This window comes from Actinia tenebrosa, unplaced genomic scaffold, assembly GCF_029948245.1.
Source record: "Actinia tenebrosa isolate PJP-AT-01 unplaced genomic scaffold, QUT_ActTen_1.0 PGA_scaffold2__45_contigs__length_23673736, whole genome shotgun sequence".
Classification (NCBI taxonomy): domain Eukaryota; kingdom Metazoa; phylum Cnidaria; class Anthozoa; order Actiniaria; family Actiniidae; genus Actinia; species Actinia tenebrosa.
In genome coordinates this window covers 16,391,222-16,407,349 of record NW_028292579.1, presented here as the reverse complement: position 1 = coordinate 16,407,349, position 16,128 = coordinate 16,391,222, and the positions used below count along the sequence as shown (strand labels likewise).

Below are 16,128 nucleotides of genomic sequence, written 5' to 3'. Positions count from 1 at the left end.
GCTCCCTGGTCGTATTTTATACTCCGAGCAAGTCTGACCTGGAAACCATTTTAAGCGACTACGGCGGTGAGATAAGCAAGGAACAGTTACACGAATACATGCGGCATTTAAGAACACGCCAACATTCCAAAATGATCTTCTCTTTGAGGTTTCCGTATGACGTTAACATATATGGACATTGAGCAGCTCTTAGATGAAGTCCCCACACAGTTAGATGAAAGTAACCTCAAGGAACAACTTAACATCCTTGTGTCTTCGGGGAAGTGCAAAGAAATGATAGGCAAGGAACTTACCCATGAGCAAGTTAACGAGTTGTCAGAAGAGGAGGTTAAGAAGTTCCATAAGAGGTACGAGGCTGCCCTCGCAAGTAAGACCACGGACGCCGTCGCAGACTCCGCTATCCGACTTGCGACTAAATTGCTTGGATTTGCGCTGCCCATAGACGACGTGGAGCAACTGCGGAAGGACATAAGAGATGACTATGTCATCACCCAAGAACTTAAGATAACCTGTGGGTGGTTGTCTTTGAAGTGCGGTAAGTTAATGGCAGTCGCCTCTGCGGCACTTCACGTAGCTCAGCACGTCGACTTGAAGGAGGTACTAGGCTCCTTTGGAACATCTTGGAAGGACTTCAAGAAGGGCAGAGAAGTCGAAAAGGTCTTTCAGGTAGCACTTGCTGAGGTACCTGATCAAGTCGCCTCAAGTACTTAGTCAAGTCGTTGTCAAGTCACCTCAAGTACTTAGTCAAGTCGTCCTTAAGTCATTCTCAAGTACTTAGTCAAGTCGTTGTCAAGTCGTCATCAAGTTACTTGTCAAGTCCTTCAAGTCCTTTAGTATAAGATGAGTGGTACCGAAGAACAACCTCAGGAGGAGCAGAAGATTACCAAGCCTAAATCTGCAGGCAGAGTTGCCGCGGGAAAGAAGCTCGCGGAGATGAATAAGAAGAACAAAGCAAAGAAGGTGGAAAAGGTGGAGGAAGAGGAATCCTTCATTAATCCTGGGTACGTCATTGGCGCGTTAGGAGTCGCTATAGCAGCAGGCAGCCTTTACTTACAATGGCGGGCTACGAAGCCAAAAGTAAAGTGGGAGGCCGCAACATATCACGCACCTGTGGAGGTTAAAAAGAGTAAGATCCCTGAAATGGAGTAGATTTATCACCCGTGGCGACCTAGATTTTCCTTCTCGCTTTGTAATATAATGTCAACCGCGTTGTTGAAAACTGTTGAAGAAGCAGCTATCATTACTTCCATCGTTGCGGGTATTGGTTGGGTAGGTAAGAAAGTGCTCAAAGAAGACTTTACTGAAGACCCAAGCAAGAGCTTCGCTAACTTTGCTAAAATGACCGCTGCCGTAGGCGGGGCTATCATGGTAAAGGATTACCTACGAAAGGAAAAGTACCTGCCTAACATATAATGGTTAGCTTAGTCGCAGGTGGAGTCATTGCAGCTTTAGCATTTACAGGGGCTAATTATGGTGGTCAATATTTGGATAGATTAGTTAGAGGCGACAAAAGCGGTGCCGCCGAAAGAAAGAGACACGACTTAGCGCTGGAGAAATATCAAAGGGACGTTGCAGCTTGGAATGAAAAAAGACAAGCTTACAGGGATTGGTTGGATAAGAACTACCAAGACAAAATGCAGGCAGACAAGAACTTCGAAAACACAGACTACGCCTTCAAACTTTATGCGCAAGCACACCCCGACTTTAGAATGAAAAAGCCTCAGTTCAAGAATTACTACCAGCCTTCTAAGAAACAAAAAGACAATGAATTGGTCTTTGTAGGAGTCGCAGGGCTGGCCGGAGGCGTGGCTTTGGCGTATCTAATATAATGATCGTCTTTTTGGAAGGCGACAAGAATGACTTTACCACGTATTTGAATCCTCCCATCAAAGCCTGTAAGGTTCGGTTGGTTAGTTGCTCTTTGTACAATTCTTGGTATAATTTAATTAATGGCTTTGTCATCGGAACTTCCGGCACCAAACCAAAAATACCAGATTCCCATTACACCCCCATAACACTGGCTAAGGAGCTAGCAAAGCATGGATATACTCTTACCACAGGATTACCCCATGAAATGACATTTAAGAAAAATAATGGGAGCGCTAATTTAAAGGACAGTTCATTGGTAGAACTCCTGGGCCTTACTAGTACCACAATAAATAGCGGCAATACATATGATGTGAAATGGAAAGTCGCATCCTCTTACGAAGTCTATTGCGACTTGGTCCATAGTTACAACAATGGAGAAAAGTCTTCTCTTATGTCCAAGTTTCTGCCCCAAGGTAATCCATTTGACCCAGTAGAATACACTCCCATTTCTTTGAGCTATGACTTGTCTAATTTGGTAGAAAGCATAAACATCACCATTAAAGTGGACGGAAAGACGGTGGATTTTAACGGACGTAAGATCAATCTTGTTTTGGAATTCATATAATGGGCCGCGTAGAGGACAAACTTAAAAGGATTTACTATGGGCCGGAAGGCTATTGGAGAGGAGCGTCAGCTATCAAGAAACTCGCGACCGCGGCCAGGGTATCAGACGAAACGGCTAAGAACTGGTTGAAAAAACAAACCCTCTGGCAGGTTTATCTTCCCGTGCCCAAGTACATTCCCAGGCCCAGCTTCACCGTAAATACCCCCAATGAAGTTCATCAGGCGGATTTGCTTTTCTTGCCGCACGATAAGGTAAGAAAAAAGACTTACAGGTACGCTTTGACCGTAGTCGATATCGCAAGCAGATACAAGGACGCCGAACCCATAACCAGCAAGGATTCTGGGGAAGTCGCAGAAGCCCTAGGTAGGATTTATAAGCGCGTCTTGAAATGGCCTAAGCTGCTGCAAGTGGATGCGGGGACAGAGTTTATGGGCGTGGTTACTAAGACCCTGAAAGACCACGACACTAAGATTAGAAGAGCTAAAGCAGAGTACCACAGGGGTCAAAGCATTGTCGAAAGATTCAATAAGACCCTGGCCGAGCGTCTCTTTGGGTACCAGTATTGGAAAGAGCTGGAAGATCCCTCCAAACGCAACAGGGAATGGACCCAGAGGCTCCCCCAGGTCGTCGCGGCTTTAAACAACGAGGCGGCCAGGGCTACGGGAATGAAACCCAGGGATGCCATAAAAAAGAAACACGTGGAACACAAGTCCTTCATCAGAAGTTCGAGGGCGGTCTTCCCCCATGAAAAGAAATTAGGTAATGTCACGGTTCGATATCTCTATGAGCCGGGTGAATTAGAAGGAGGATCCAAAAGAGCTACGGATCCTAATTGGTCTTTGGAAACTTACCAGATCCGAAGTGCGATAGCTAAGAAGGGTCAACCCATCTTGTATTATCTTTATGATGGTCCCACTCGTGGGTTCGTCAAAGAAGAACTGCTTATCGTGTGATGTCCGAATGCTATCGTATGCACTCCGTCATCACACATCCATCGCTTACCGTCAAATGCAGACAGTGACACCTTCTCCTGCGTGACGTTATGTATCTGATGACCATAGCTGCGCAGGCTGTTCATCTTATGCCGCTGTTCCTTGCGTGTTCGTAATACGTTGAGGTAGGACTCGTGCGTAAAGTCCTTCTTAACCACGTACTTTTTTACGCCTTTAGCTTTCTTTTCTACGCCGTCTAACTTTAGCACGCTGTACATCTTTGGTTTCAGACCCACGTACTCTACTATGGGTTTTCCTAACATTTCGTCTTTCATCTTCCCAATTACCTTCTTATTCTTCGCAGAGTAAAGGAAGTGCTCCTTCGGGTAACCGCTGGTGTCGTACTCGTCTATGTCGGGGAGGCAGTCTTTGTAAACGTCTTCCGTCTGCACCTCTAGAATTAGGGAGTCGGTGTCTGTGTACAGGAGGCGACAGCGGTCTCCGTACTTTGGCTTAAGCTTATCGTAGTAGAACTCGTACATAAGCAGCTTCGATAGATCCAGCACCGTAAAGCCTGTGTAAACGGGCTTGTTTAGTAAGAGGTTTGCCTTTTTCATGTGAATCACGTAGAAGTTCAGCATTTCTACGTATCTAACGAAGCCTGGCTGTGACACGTATGCTTCTGCTTCCTCTTTGGTGCTGACTATTTTTACGCTTACGCGCTTGCGGATGTTCTCCATTGTCTTTCCGAACACGCTGTTGTTCATCAGTTTGAAGAGGTTTTTCTCGAAGTCATTTTTCGCTGCGGTACGCTTTTGCGTGTTAAAGTCAATGTAGGGGCGCATCCAGGGTTCCTGCGTGAATTTTAGGACTCTGTGGATCTTCTTTACGCGCATTCCGTGTCGCACGTAGAACTGCAGGTTGCGGTAATGTACCACATACTTCTTCTTATCCATCAGGTTCATAGTTAGTTTCCTGTACGGTTTGTAACCAGGGCACATTTGCTTTTGCAGCGGACTTAGCTGCTTAAATGGTATCTCTATCGCTTCTGGTGCTAAGGGGAACTCATTGTGTTCGTCGTGCAGGCGCTCTGGGTACTCCAGATCCACTTCTAAAACGTAACCCTTGTCTTCCTCCTTTCCTACCTGCATGTAGAAGTCTATCGGCTTCACTGGATCCCATTCGAAGTCTCTCACAGGTAGGTACTGTGACATTGCCCAACCATAAAGGTTATTCGCATCCAGGTAGTAAATGTATGTGGTTGGTTTCTCTGGGTCGTGCTCTACTAAGGGGTTGTTTGCGCGGGCGTAACGTCGGCTGGGTCCGCATACGCCGCCACGAATACCGTCTTCCATAAACCGATACATGTCGTACTCCGTTAGGAGATCCAACTGCGCATTTGTCTTCTTTAACAAAGCACTCCAGCTGAGCCCAGGAGCCGTGTAGAAATTAGCGGGATCCAATCCGTAATATTCCATAGCCATCTTTCTGAAGCTTTGGAAAACATCTGCAAGCAGCACTACGTCAGACCTTAGGTAGATGTCGTGGTAGTCACCCATGTTCTCACAGGAGTACTTTTCCCACACGTCTAACGCATGCTGGTACTCCTCATCCTTTATGCCGGACTCGTTTAGGGTGCTGTAGAAGCGATCTTTGGGTGGTAGGGGTTCTTTGAATCGATCCCAGGAGTCCATGTATTCGTATGGGTAGACTCCTTTCCTTTCCGCGCCGTATTGACTGGAAATGGGAAAGTTGGTGTTATACTTTACGAGGTTTGCTAAGGAGTCCGCCATAAACTGCTGCGAATCTAAGAACTTTAGCTTACCCACAGTTACGGACATGTAGCGCTCTTTGTTGTTGGGTATGCATTTGACGTCGGAGCCGTCTGTTCCTTGTAGTAGCAAATGGGAGTCGTAACCGCGGAGGTTGTGAAAGAACACCGGAATCTCCATGTCTGGATTTACTTTGAAGTTTATATTGCATTTCCAATGAGCCGCTCCTCTGTATTTACCCGTGATGTGGCAGTGATCCCTAACCTTATCCACATAGAAATCCTCAACAAATGCTTTGTGGCAGTGAATGCAGTGCGTGGAGGGCTTTCCCGGCTTCTCACCTTTCTTAGCATACTTCCCGCATTTAAAATGAGCTTCTCCTAGATACTTTCCATCTTCATCCCACGCTTTCTTGGCTCGTCTTCCAAACTGAAGAAGCGTATGTTGGCAAATGTGGCATTTTTTTGCCTTGTTAAAAGCCTCCTGGTTCTCTTTGGTAAATTCCATCTTCTTTGGACGTCTTAATTGTTCTCTAATCTCTCCCTCCTCTTCTCGCAATGCTTCTAGAAACTCATTAGCTGCGTTCTTACCTCGGTAAATCACAGGAGGGTTTGCTTTACCGTCTGATCTGACTACTATGTAACCAAAGGAGCAGATCTCGTGTAATCCTACCTTATTCGTGGCGCCACGTTTCTGCTCTTCCTTAGTTATCAACGCTTCGAAGTCTGCATATATCACGTAAGGCACTTGCATCTGCTTTTGATGGTCTGCGTATGAAAGCTCTTTGTTGGTGGGCATCTGGATCCGTTGCGCCACTTCTTCGACTCCGCGGCAGATCTCATCGTGTTTCTTTAGGGCATTTAAGGATGTAAATGACAGCAAGCAGCAGTCGCAGAAGTACTTTTTGCCTTTGTGCTTAGTATGTCTGTAGAATAGTCTGCTAATGTGTTTAACCCATGAGTAGTGTCCGCCGTGGTAGAATAAATGTACGCGCTCTCCTTTACTTTTTGACAGAACTAACGGTACTATCGTCTGCTCTCTGACTCCGTAAACGTTAATTGCTAGATCGTTTATTTCCTCAAATATGGGGATGTCTATCAACTGCATAGGAAATTCCACACCATCCCACTCTAAATCATCTGTGGGATACTTACTTGTCCTACAGGGATCCTTCTCTGCTGGATACAGTGCAGACCTGATTGCCCACATAAAGCATCGATTGTCTTCATTCTTCACGTTTACAATAGCCTTCTTCCTTTCTACCCACGTTGGTAGCGGTACGTAACTCCCCCCTCGTATGGGTACGTACCTGGCCATACTTATCTCTATTCCTTCAACCTCCTCTACTGTCCAACCCGATCCTTCTTTCGTGTAGTTAGACAGCGACTCCATTAGTGCTTCTAAGGCTTCACTGAGTGACCTATCCAGATTCGTGGATTCTAATATCACTAACGACTTTGATCGCAACATTGCTGTCGTCATTACCTCGTCTTTTGACAAACTTACTTCTACCATTATGCTCGCTTTCAGGGCTCCTAATTCTTCTATACCTTTTCGGAGAGTCCTTTTAACCTTCCTTTCTGACTGACGCCAAAACTGTCTAACGTCAATCTCACCGTTACCGGGTATTGGCACCGTGCTGAAGTTGCTTTGGGATTCCATCTATATAATAGGAAATATTTTATACCTAATACCAAGCACTTTTTAGGTCGTCGTAGTCGTACTCACAGTCCTGACAATGCCAAAACAATTTAACCTTAGTCTCAAACTTCTTACCACATCCACAATCATAACTGCTCATACACTTCGTCTTCATTTTCAAATGCTTTTTCAAATCCGCTTCTTTCTTAAAAGTTCTCTTACATTCTTCGCACTCCATATATAGACTAACATATTTGCGCTGTTGCCCCCAACCACACTTGGAGTGGGGATTGTCCGTAGGTGGATTTTTGACACGGGTCTTGCCCCGTGTTGAGATTGCGCTGGAACCCCCATTCCCTATACTACTATTGTAACCAGACTTGGAGACGCCAGGCGAAAAAACAAAATCTGAAATTAGTTTTGACTCACTTTTCACATGTATGGAAAAGAAATAACTATAGTAACGTTTGGACAATAATGCATAAAAAAATTGTTAATGCACACTTCGCTTTTAGATGTTGCTATCATGCTGCTAACGCTTGTCAAGGTCTCGTGAGTTCAACCATCACCTCAGGCACTCTCCACTTGTCAATGTCAATTTAAAGATTTGTTTGGTGTATTGTTGTATTTTTGACACACGTGTTTCTCTTGGTCTTGTTTAGTTTTTCTTTTAATTTACAATCCCAAATATCACCATATGATCGTTTATTAACATTTCTCGCTTCCCTGTGACTTGGTAGGTTTGATAGATAGCAAAAACGGCCAAAACGCAAAAAGAAAACAGGAAAAAATAATTTGGATGATATCGGTTATCACAAAATACCGTGATTTTCTGGTGTCTTTCTCGCCACTAGCAAATCGTGATATTTTAATTTACCTCGTACAATAATTGCTTTTTAACCATGACTCCTAATGTTAGTGTAGAGTGAAGAATCACTGGAGCACCAAAGGGGATTGCTGGGCTGGGCTTAATATAGCGAGAGTGACATACCTCGATGCGCGAACGCGCGCGTTTTGGCGCGAAAGTTCCGGCCCATAAAGCACATGAACCCCATCAGTCTTTGAAAGTACCATTTCATGGGTCAACCGTAGGCCCTGTCTTCAAGTCCCAGTCGAAGAACTTTCTGTTGTCCTGACTTAGAACAGAATAAAAATTTTCGAAACATTACGACTTTTGTTTAAGAAAATGAGAAGTAATAAATAACAAGTGAATAAATAATGGGATTTAACGGTGGCATTTCTGCAGAGTGGCTCTTCACATTAGTAGTTGATTTTTGAGGAGGGAGGGAAAACCGTTGAACCCGGAAAATCCTCGAGGCACAGGAGAGAACCAACAAACAACTCTACTCATATACAACACCGAACCCGACGGGACTTGAACCCGTGTCGCATTGGTGAGAGGCTAGCGCTCTCACAGCTATGCATATATAATATATATTTAAGTATATGAAATAATAGTTTATAAATATATATTACATAATGTATCCATAATACGTTAAAAAAATTTAACTTGGTTTTTTACTTTACTATAATAATTGGATATGAAAAAATAAGATATTTGGAAAAGAACTGAACTTGAAACTTGGGGAACGGTAAAAAGAATTCTGAAAGAAAGCAGCTCTTAGTCTTAACTTGGATGAACATTTTTATTTTGACAGACGAAACACCACAGAAAAAGGTCCCGAGAACTTGGGAAGAGCGTCGAAGAGCGAAAGAAGAAGCGAAGAAACATGAAAATCAAACAGACAAACACGACCCTGAAAACAAGACTTTTTCTCGAATGGGAACGCCAAGAGAAAACAACGCCACTGAAACAGGATCCATGAAAATCAACACAAGTAAATTACGGTCCGACAATTCGTCTTCAGAAGAAAGTATTAGTGCTAGAAATGCGGAAAACGAAGCTCATAAACGAGAAAAGCCTAGACAACGTCTTGTTGATAGTGCTAGAGATAGTAGTGCTAGTGAGAAAGAAGAACCAAAGTCACCCAGACGAACACCAATGCTGAACGAGATCGGAAGAATATCCAGTGTTACTGATAAAGGTGGTATTCGCTCGCCGCCTCTCGACCGGCGGGAAAGCTCCGAAAAGAGGTCTAGTATTTGTGAAGGTTTTAACAAGAAAATGATGTTATCTATGTTGTATCAGACATCGACTGATGATCTTTTTGCTAAGAAATCCGACTCATCATCGACTGGGGAATCGGTTCACGATCGACGTGCTCGGTTGATGAGCGGCGGAGATTCGGAAGTTAATAACAACGAGAATGCTGTAGGTACGGACTTGGCTACCAACTCCGTGCAAGATACGATCAAGAAGCTGGGCTCGTTGGAAGAAGAAGCAAAAGACTCGACAACACCTGAGGGGAACTTTGAAGGGTTGTTAAAACAAGCGAAGAAGAATCTCTTGAAGGAGGACCAAGAGCTCGAGGAAGAAGCAGCCCAGCTAGAAGCCCAGAGAATAGCAGAGGAGGAGAGAAGACGAAAAGAGGAGGAGGAAGAGATTGCCAGGCAAGCAGCTGAGGAGGCTGCACGGCTACAAGAACTGGAATGGGAGCGAATGATCACCTTAAAACGTTCACTTATCATCAATGACTTTGATTTTACGGATCTTTTAGACGAGGATGACGTGGATGTTTTTGAATCTAATGATCACCATGACGAAACAGACGCACCCCCACCCCTTTCGTATCTTGGAGGAATGGCCCCTCCACCACCACCCTTGGGAATGATGTGTCCACCACCTCCTCCCCCAGCCCCAGAGGGGATGCCCCCTCCCCCACCTCCAGGGGTTCCAGGACACTTGAACAAGTCAAACAAGAAAAAACTGGTTCGGTTGTTTTGGCAGGAAGTGAAGAACTCGCCGCTCATTAACGGAGTCAATAAAACGATATGGGGCAATATTGATAAGGTTGATATTGACACTAAGAAACTAGAACATTTGTTTGAGAATAAAACAAGCGCCAAGTTAAAGGTAAGTATCGAGTGCACGTATCGATAACCATCTTTCGATATTCTGATCGAGTGGTCCAACACAAAACATTTCGAATCGAAGCTCCGCGTAATTGTTGTTATTCATTTGTTTCCCCGGAGCTTCGACTCGGATTGTTTGACTACTCAACCAGAATATCGAAAGTTGGCTATAGGCCGTTCCGAGGTAGACTCTTCCACAGTCTCTCGCTCGTCCGTTCCGTCTCCACGCTTAGAGACTGTAACGGTACAATGACCGAAAGGACTTATGGGTTCCGAAGACTTGGACCCAGCGTGCTTTGGGAACGGAAATTCTCGTCCACAGTCTCTCTCGTTTTCGCCGCCATCTTGAAAATATTGAAACGAGAGAGACTGTGGACGAGTATTTTGGTTCCCAAAGCACGCTGGGTCCAAGTTTTCGGGACCCATAAGTCCTTTCGGTCATTGTACCGTTACAGTCTCTAAGCGTGGAGAAGGAACGGACGAGCGAGAGACTGTGGAAGAGTCTAGTTCCGAGTTTGAGGAAAAAACTGGGGCGAGTTGGTGTTGCAGTGCATTATGGGACCATATTTCCAAGATGGCGTCTCTTTTGTCCTGTAAAACAGTCCTGCAATGCATTGTAACCACTACGCAGGTTAAATAGACTCCTTTACCTTTCAGACGTGTTTTTCCTTTCAGACCACGTATCATTCTCTTGAGAATAAGATTATTTGTTTAACGGTTGGGCATGACTAGGACACATAACACGTTCTCCTATTTTAGATCACCTGTCATTTTCTAGAGTATTTTATTGTTTAATGGTTGCACATCTCGAAATGATAGATGAATCTTGTTCGATGCAACTCAAACGAAGAGGAATGAATGACACATGGTATGAAATGGAATAACATTTAGGTACTATCGTCGTGTACGGATTAACGAAGTACGTCATAGGTTTTCGAACACACGAGTGGGACTTTGGTTCTCCTCACTTAGAAAAAATAAAAATTAAGTGAAGACACCAAGAATCGAACTCGGTACCTTCGGCACCAAAGAACTACTACAATGCCAACCCCAACCCTAACCCTAAACCTAACCCCTAGACCACAAAGTGAATTCGGTTGGGTGGTCTCATTTTTTAGTCATATTTAAACGATGTATCATCAGCGCGTGCACATAAATATTTATTATAGTTTAATTTATGCTATCGTAGGGTACGATTACTAGCCGATTACTTGAAATTTGAATTTGAATAGAATTCCCCTGACAATTCCCGTACACGACGATACAACCAACATTTAACCTCAACACCTAAACGTATAAGGTCTAGGGTTATTGACGTCTACTCCCAGAATTCCTTGGGTAGTTTCCTATCTTCAGTTAATTACCGCCAACTGTCTTATTATTGGTGGACACAGAGTAAAGGAAAGAAATTCGCAAAGCCTTCTGGTATTTGTAGTAAATGACACCTTCGTAAAAATGACTGAATTCACCATTTTCCATACATCGGTTCACTGGTCAAACACAAAGCATTCAGTCAAGGTTGCAAGGTTCAAATTTGAATAATTCTTTGACCAGTGAACCAATGTATGGAAAATGGCGAATCCTTTCAAGGATTTTATTGGTACGGGTTTCCTGTGATTTTCCAGAATTATCTCGCCACAGAAAGCCCAGTATATATTTTTTACCAATCATTAACTTACTTCACAGCAAAGATCCGAGGGTGACGAAAAAGACAAAAGAAAAGAGATTGTTGTTCTTGACTTGAAGAGATCACAGACAATCAACATCGGATTGACCAAACTACCGCCCGTTAGAACACTGAAACAAGCTATCATTAACATGGATAGCACTGTGATTGACAGGGAGGGAGTGGAGGTGAGTACTAGTGAGAGGGGAGGGGAGGGGAGGGGAGGGGGGAGGGCCGGGGAGGTGTTTCTTTTCTCTTCTGTTTGTAAAATGGAAACGAGAAAAAAAATCGAGGCAACGAGTTCTCGTCAGGTTTTGTGAAGGAAGGAAAAGGAAGGAAAAACCCTCAAGTCAAGGGAGAGACCTAACAAACTACTCACGTGATATCGAGTCCAGGAATCAAACCATAGACCCCGTGGGTGAGATAAGGGGGCACAACGCCACTAAAACACCCTCGATTCCCTAATAGAAGAGAACATTTCCATATTCGTGTCGAAGAAAAATTTGAATGTTCTGTTTTTTCATAGAAAATTCTTCAGCTGCAGCCGACGCCTGAAGAAAAGACCAAGATACAAGAAGCACAGTTGGCAAATCCCGACATTCCTTTGGGGACTGCTGAACAGTTCCTACTTACCATGGCCTCTCTTAACGAACTCGCACCCAGACTACAATTATGGTTATTTAAACTCGATTATGATTCACTCGAAAAGGTAATGAAGGATTCTTCGCTGAGATGGCGACCGTGGTGCATTGTGGTATAGCTAGGGTAGAAACATCGTTTTTTTGCGCTTTAGTCTAATATTTATTTGGATAGTTTTCGGGGTAGGTGTATTTTCCCCATGGGGGGAGTAGGGTTGGTTAGCTGCACTCCTTGTCTTCCTTCTCTCTTCTTCTCCGACCTTTTCGGTACCCACTTTTCCCATTTCCCGCTTTTCCTATTTCCCACTTTTCCCATTTCCCACTAATTCCCATTTCCCTTGTGTTTCTCACCTCCCACCTCGTACTTATTCCAGGAAGTAGCTGAACCACTGATGGATCTCAAGGAAGCCCTCGAAGAAATCAATAAGAACAAAACATTCAAACATATTCTGGCAACGCTGCTGGCCATTGGAAACTTTCTTAACGGCAAACAGGTACGTGGCTGGAGTTAGACGCCCCTGTCATTCAACTATATATACATAGATTTTGTGCTGCGCTAATAGCCAACTCAGACATTAGAGACCTTTAGCACCACGTTCTTGCTTGGTACCGCAAACCTCAAACTGCAGTTCGACGTCAGGCGTGTTTTCCTTCAAACTTTCGACATTTAGCAAGGCATCATAACGAAGTTGTGGTGATGGAAGAGCTGCCATATTGAATTTCATTGATGCTGAGTGTTTCTCCGTGTTTGCGTGCGTGTTTCAGGGCCTGATCCCTAGCGGTTAGCGGTAAACCTGATGCTAAACGGTCTCTATTAGCGGTCCATTCACCGTTGCAGCAGTTTTCCAAGGATTACGAGCTAAAGTTGTGAACCCAAACCTTCTCAGCATTCTCGCACGCAAACCCTTCTCAGCTTTTTAACCAGAAACCGATTTTTTTTGGTGGGAAGAGTCGGGGTACGAGAATGTAATTCAGTATATTTACTGTTGCCTTGTCAACGGTAATCACACACTGAAAACCTTCTCTGAATATCATAAACAGGTGAAGGGATTCCAGTTGGACTATTTATCTAAAGTCCCCGAGGTCAAAGACACGGTCCACAAACATTCTCTGTTGTATCACTTGTGTTGTATGGTGATGGACAAGTTTCCAAACACTACTGATCTCTACAGTGAACTAGGAGCTTGTCATCGATCTTCGCGGGTATGTATGAATACGAAATATCTCGTACTTGTTGTAACAGCAGGCCCGTATAGGAAGGGGAGGGGCTTGAGGGCGGTATTTAATATAATCAACATCAACATATAATCGTTCATACAATCGCAAGATGACATTATGCACGGTTGTTTGTCCTGCTCACCTTCTTAGCACTTAGTTAAAAGCCAGTGGCTGACAAGAAAAGAGGCATAACGATGATCCATTTTTTAATTTCCAGGTGGATTTTGATATAGTTGCCGAAAATCTGAAGAAACTAAAAGAAAACTGTAAAAAATCCTGGGAACACCTGAGTGTCGTGGCCAAACACGACAGCACGAAACAGCTCAAGAGCAAGTAAGATATAATACATAGACCACTTTACCTTGGCGTTTGCCCATTTCACACCACATGTCATTCTCTTGAGAGAAAGGTCCTTTGTTTGAGGTTTATCCATATTAATGTGTCTTCTCGTGCGAGTGGAGAGTGCGTTGTACTGTAATAAACCTTTACATTGAGCATAATGTTTTCCCATTTCACACCACGTGTCATTCAGCATAGATTCTTTGTTTGAGTTTTATCCATATTCATGTGCCTTCTCATGCACAACCGACAAAGAAATAATACTCTTAAGAATGACACGTGGTCTGTGATGAGGGTAAAAAACATTTCACCAAGGCGAATGAGGTCATTTTAAATTCATGAAGTACTTAGTCGACTTGACTTTGACTGGTTAATAATCGTGGCAAATATTGTTATAGAATGACTGAATTACTGACTGACGCTCAAGAAAGAATAACCATCCTCAAAGTAGTACACAGACGCGTCATTAACAGGTAACTATGGAAACATGTAGTCCCATGTAGTCCTATTTCAAGTACTGTATTATAATACACTCTGCAAAATTAGTACTACGGATCTCACCGAACTGCAGTTGCGGATCCAGGGGAGGGGTGCAGGGGGTGCGCACCCCTCCCTGGTTACACTTTGTGCTCCTACTTCGAAGATAACCAATACAGTTTTTGCCTTTGATTCTAAGGGGTGCACCCTTCCCTGGGTTAATATTGTGCGCAGCACCCCTCCCTGAAAAAAATCCTGGATCCGCCCCTGGAACTATGACAGGTCATTAAGTCATTGAGTCATGTGATTGCATTCCAAAAATAGTACTTGATTTCTGTTGATCTTGTTTTTCTTTATTCAAGGTTTCGCAAGATGCTTCTTTATTTGGGAGTCTCTCCGAGTGTAACCAAGAAAACAAAGGTATTTTATGCAAGCGAAATTCTTTTTTTCTGCTAATTTTCACTCTGCATGGCACACCCAATAATGCGGAAACCCTTATATGACAGTTAGGTGTTTGCATCCAGGCCACTGTCTCGCGAATCCCACAGACATTTCAGAGACATTTATTACAAATATGTGTTATAATTTCACGGCCAAGCTGAATGGATCGGTTTGGTCTTTGCCGTGCTTTCAGTTCGACCGCGTTAAGCTGCGCATCTCTGTACTTGCGGTGGTAATTAGCAAGGACAAGTTTCTTTCACGTGACGTGAGGACAGCCACGTTGGTGTGCAGACGTTTACCAACACGGATACCATGTCTTGTGATAATAGTCCCATTGGAATCAGTGAACCCAAAGGATTATTGATGAAGAATTTACTATGAGTTGTTTTCTTTTTTGTCATGTTATTAGGTGCACGAGTTTTGTAAAATCATCAGCGAGTTTTCGTTGGAGTATAGAACAACGAGAGAAAAAGTTCTGGAACAAAAGAAAAAGAGAGAAAACATCAGAGAGAGAAATAAAACGAGGGGAAAACTCATCTACGCAGAGGTATGTGCAGTGGGAAGGCTTTTCTGTTGCAATCTTCTTGCTCTGGGTATAAACGAAGGAAAGAATGAATGGATGATGGTAGACGGATGGACGGACGGATAAAAAACACGAATCGAACAAATGGTTGAATAAATAAACAAATGAATGAATGGTTAAACAAATGCAAAATGAATGAACAAATAAATAAGGGTCGGCCGGTAGAGGTGAATTCACTGAATCAAAAAAATCATAAAAGAGCAAACGCCACAGTTTCTCATCTTAAATCATATTCTATGCATTTATTATTTTATTAGTCGTTCCGATCCGCTGGACGGTCACCGAGCGAAGAACGAGTCGACGAAGCGTTCAAGAAGGCTCTGTTTTCAAATGAAGACCAGTTAGACGGCTGTAAAGAAAAACTGAAAAGTTCCACCCTTCCGAACCGTAGTCGAACCAGGTCGAATCGTTCTTCTCAAAGCCATGATGAGTTTCCGGATGATAATACCGATGAAGTGATGGACATGCTGGTAAAATCAGCTACCGCCCCTAACACTAAAACGAGGGTGCGCACGCGCAATCGAACAGCAAACTCCAACCGGAAGTCAGGTAAGGTTTATGATTTTGAGGCAGTGAGAAGTACAAAAGGAAACGTACGTATACAAAAAGCATGTAATCCAATCTCATCCAGTCACAGTCCATGCATTCGTACGTTCACACTAATCACAATCTGCTCTTTTCCAAAGAATTTTGCGGTAATAAACGCCTGTGAAGGACTGGTTTAGGTGAGTTCAGGTTGCATGCCATCATACAAGCGTACTTGTGTACTTCTCGTTTATGTTTCGGATTCGCCACGTTAAACTGGTTTGATCGGTTCTTGGGCAGGTATTAACTCCAACAATCAACCACAGGTATCCCAATCCATGTCATTGAATCCAAAAACATCAAATTGAAAAACTAATAACTATTGTACCAAAGCCCAAAACGCAAGGGCTGGGATATATTTTGTTAAAAGAAAAAACTTTTGACCAAATGTGGATTTTTCTGAAAAGAATTTATATTTTCGAGTGCGTT

General features: G+C 43.5%; 1 protein-coding gene across 3 annotated transcripts in view; it reads left to right on the top strand.

Moving 5' to 3' along the window:
* Nucleotides 1-16,128, top strand: part of LOC116297824 (FH1/FH2 domain-containing protein 3) — a 48,945-nt gene that overhangs the window by 30,553 nt on the left and 2,264 nt on the right. For 2 of the 3 annotated variants that reach the window (XM_089033591.1, XM_089033593.1), the window contains 10 exons: nucleotides 8,438-9,753; nucleotides 11,439-11,606; nucleotides 11,945-12,127; nucleotides 12,431-12,550; nucleotides 13,098-13,259; nucleotides 13,492-13,607; nucleotides 14,012-14,086; nucleotides 14,453-14,510; nucleotides 14,941-15,078; nucleotides 15,372-15,663. In XM_089033591.1, the coding sequence (XP_088889717.1) occupies nucleotides 8,438-9,753; nucleotides 11,439-11,606; nucleotides 11,945-12,127; nucleotides 12,431-12,550; nucleotides 13,098-13,259; nucleotides 13,492-13,607; nucleotides 14,012-14,086; nucleotides 14,453-14,510; nucleotides 14,941-15,078; nucleotides 15,372-15,663 (2,628 nt within the window). Of the gene's footprint in view, nucleotides 1-8,437; nucleotides 9,754-11,438; nucleotides 11,607-11,944; nucleotides 12,128-12,430; nucleotides 12,551-13,097; nucleotides 13,260-13,491; nucleotides 13,608-14,011; nucleotides 14,087-14,452; nucleotides 14,511-14,940; nucleotides 15,079-15,371; nucleotides 15,664-15,800; nucleotides 15,840-16,128 lie in introns of all 3 variants that reach the window. The other variant, XM_089033592.1, reaches the window with a different exon arrangement.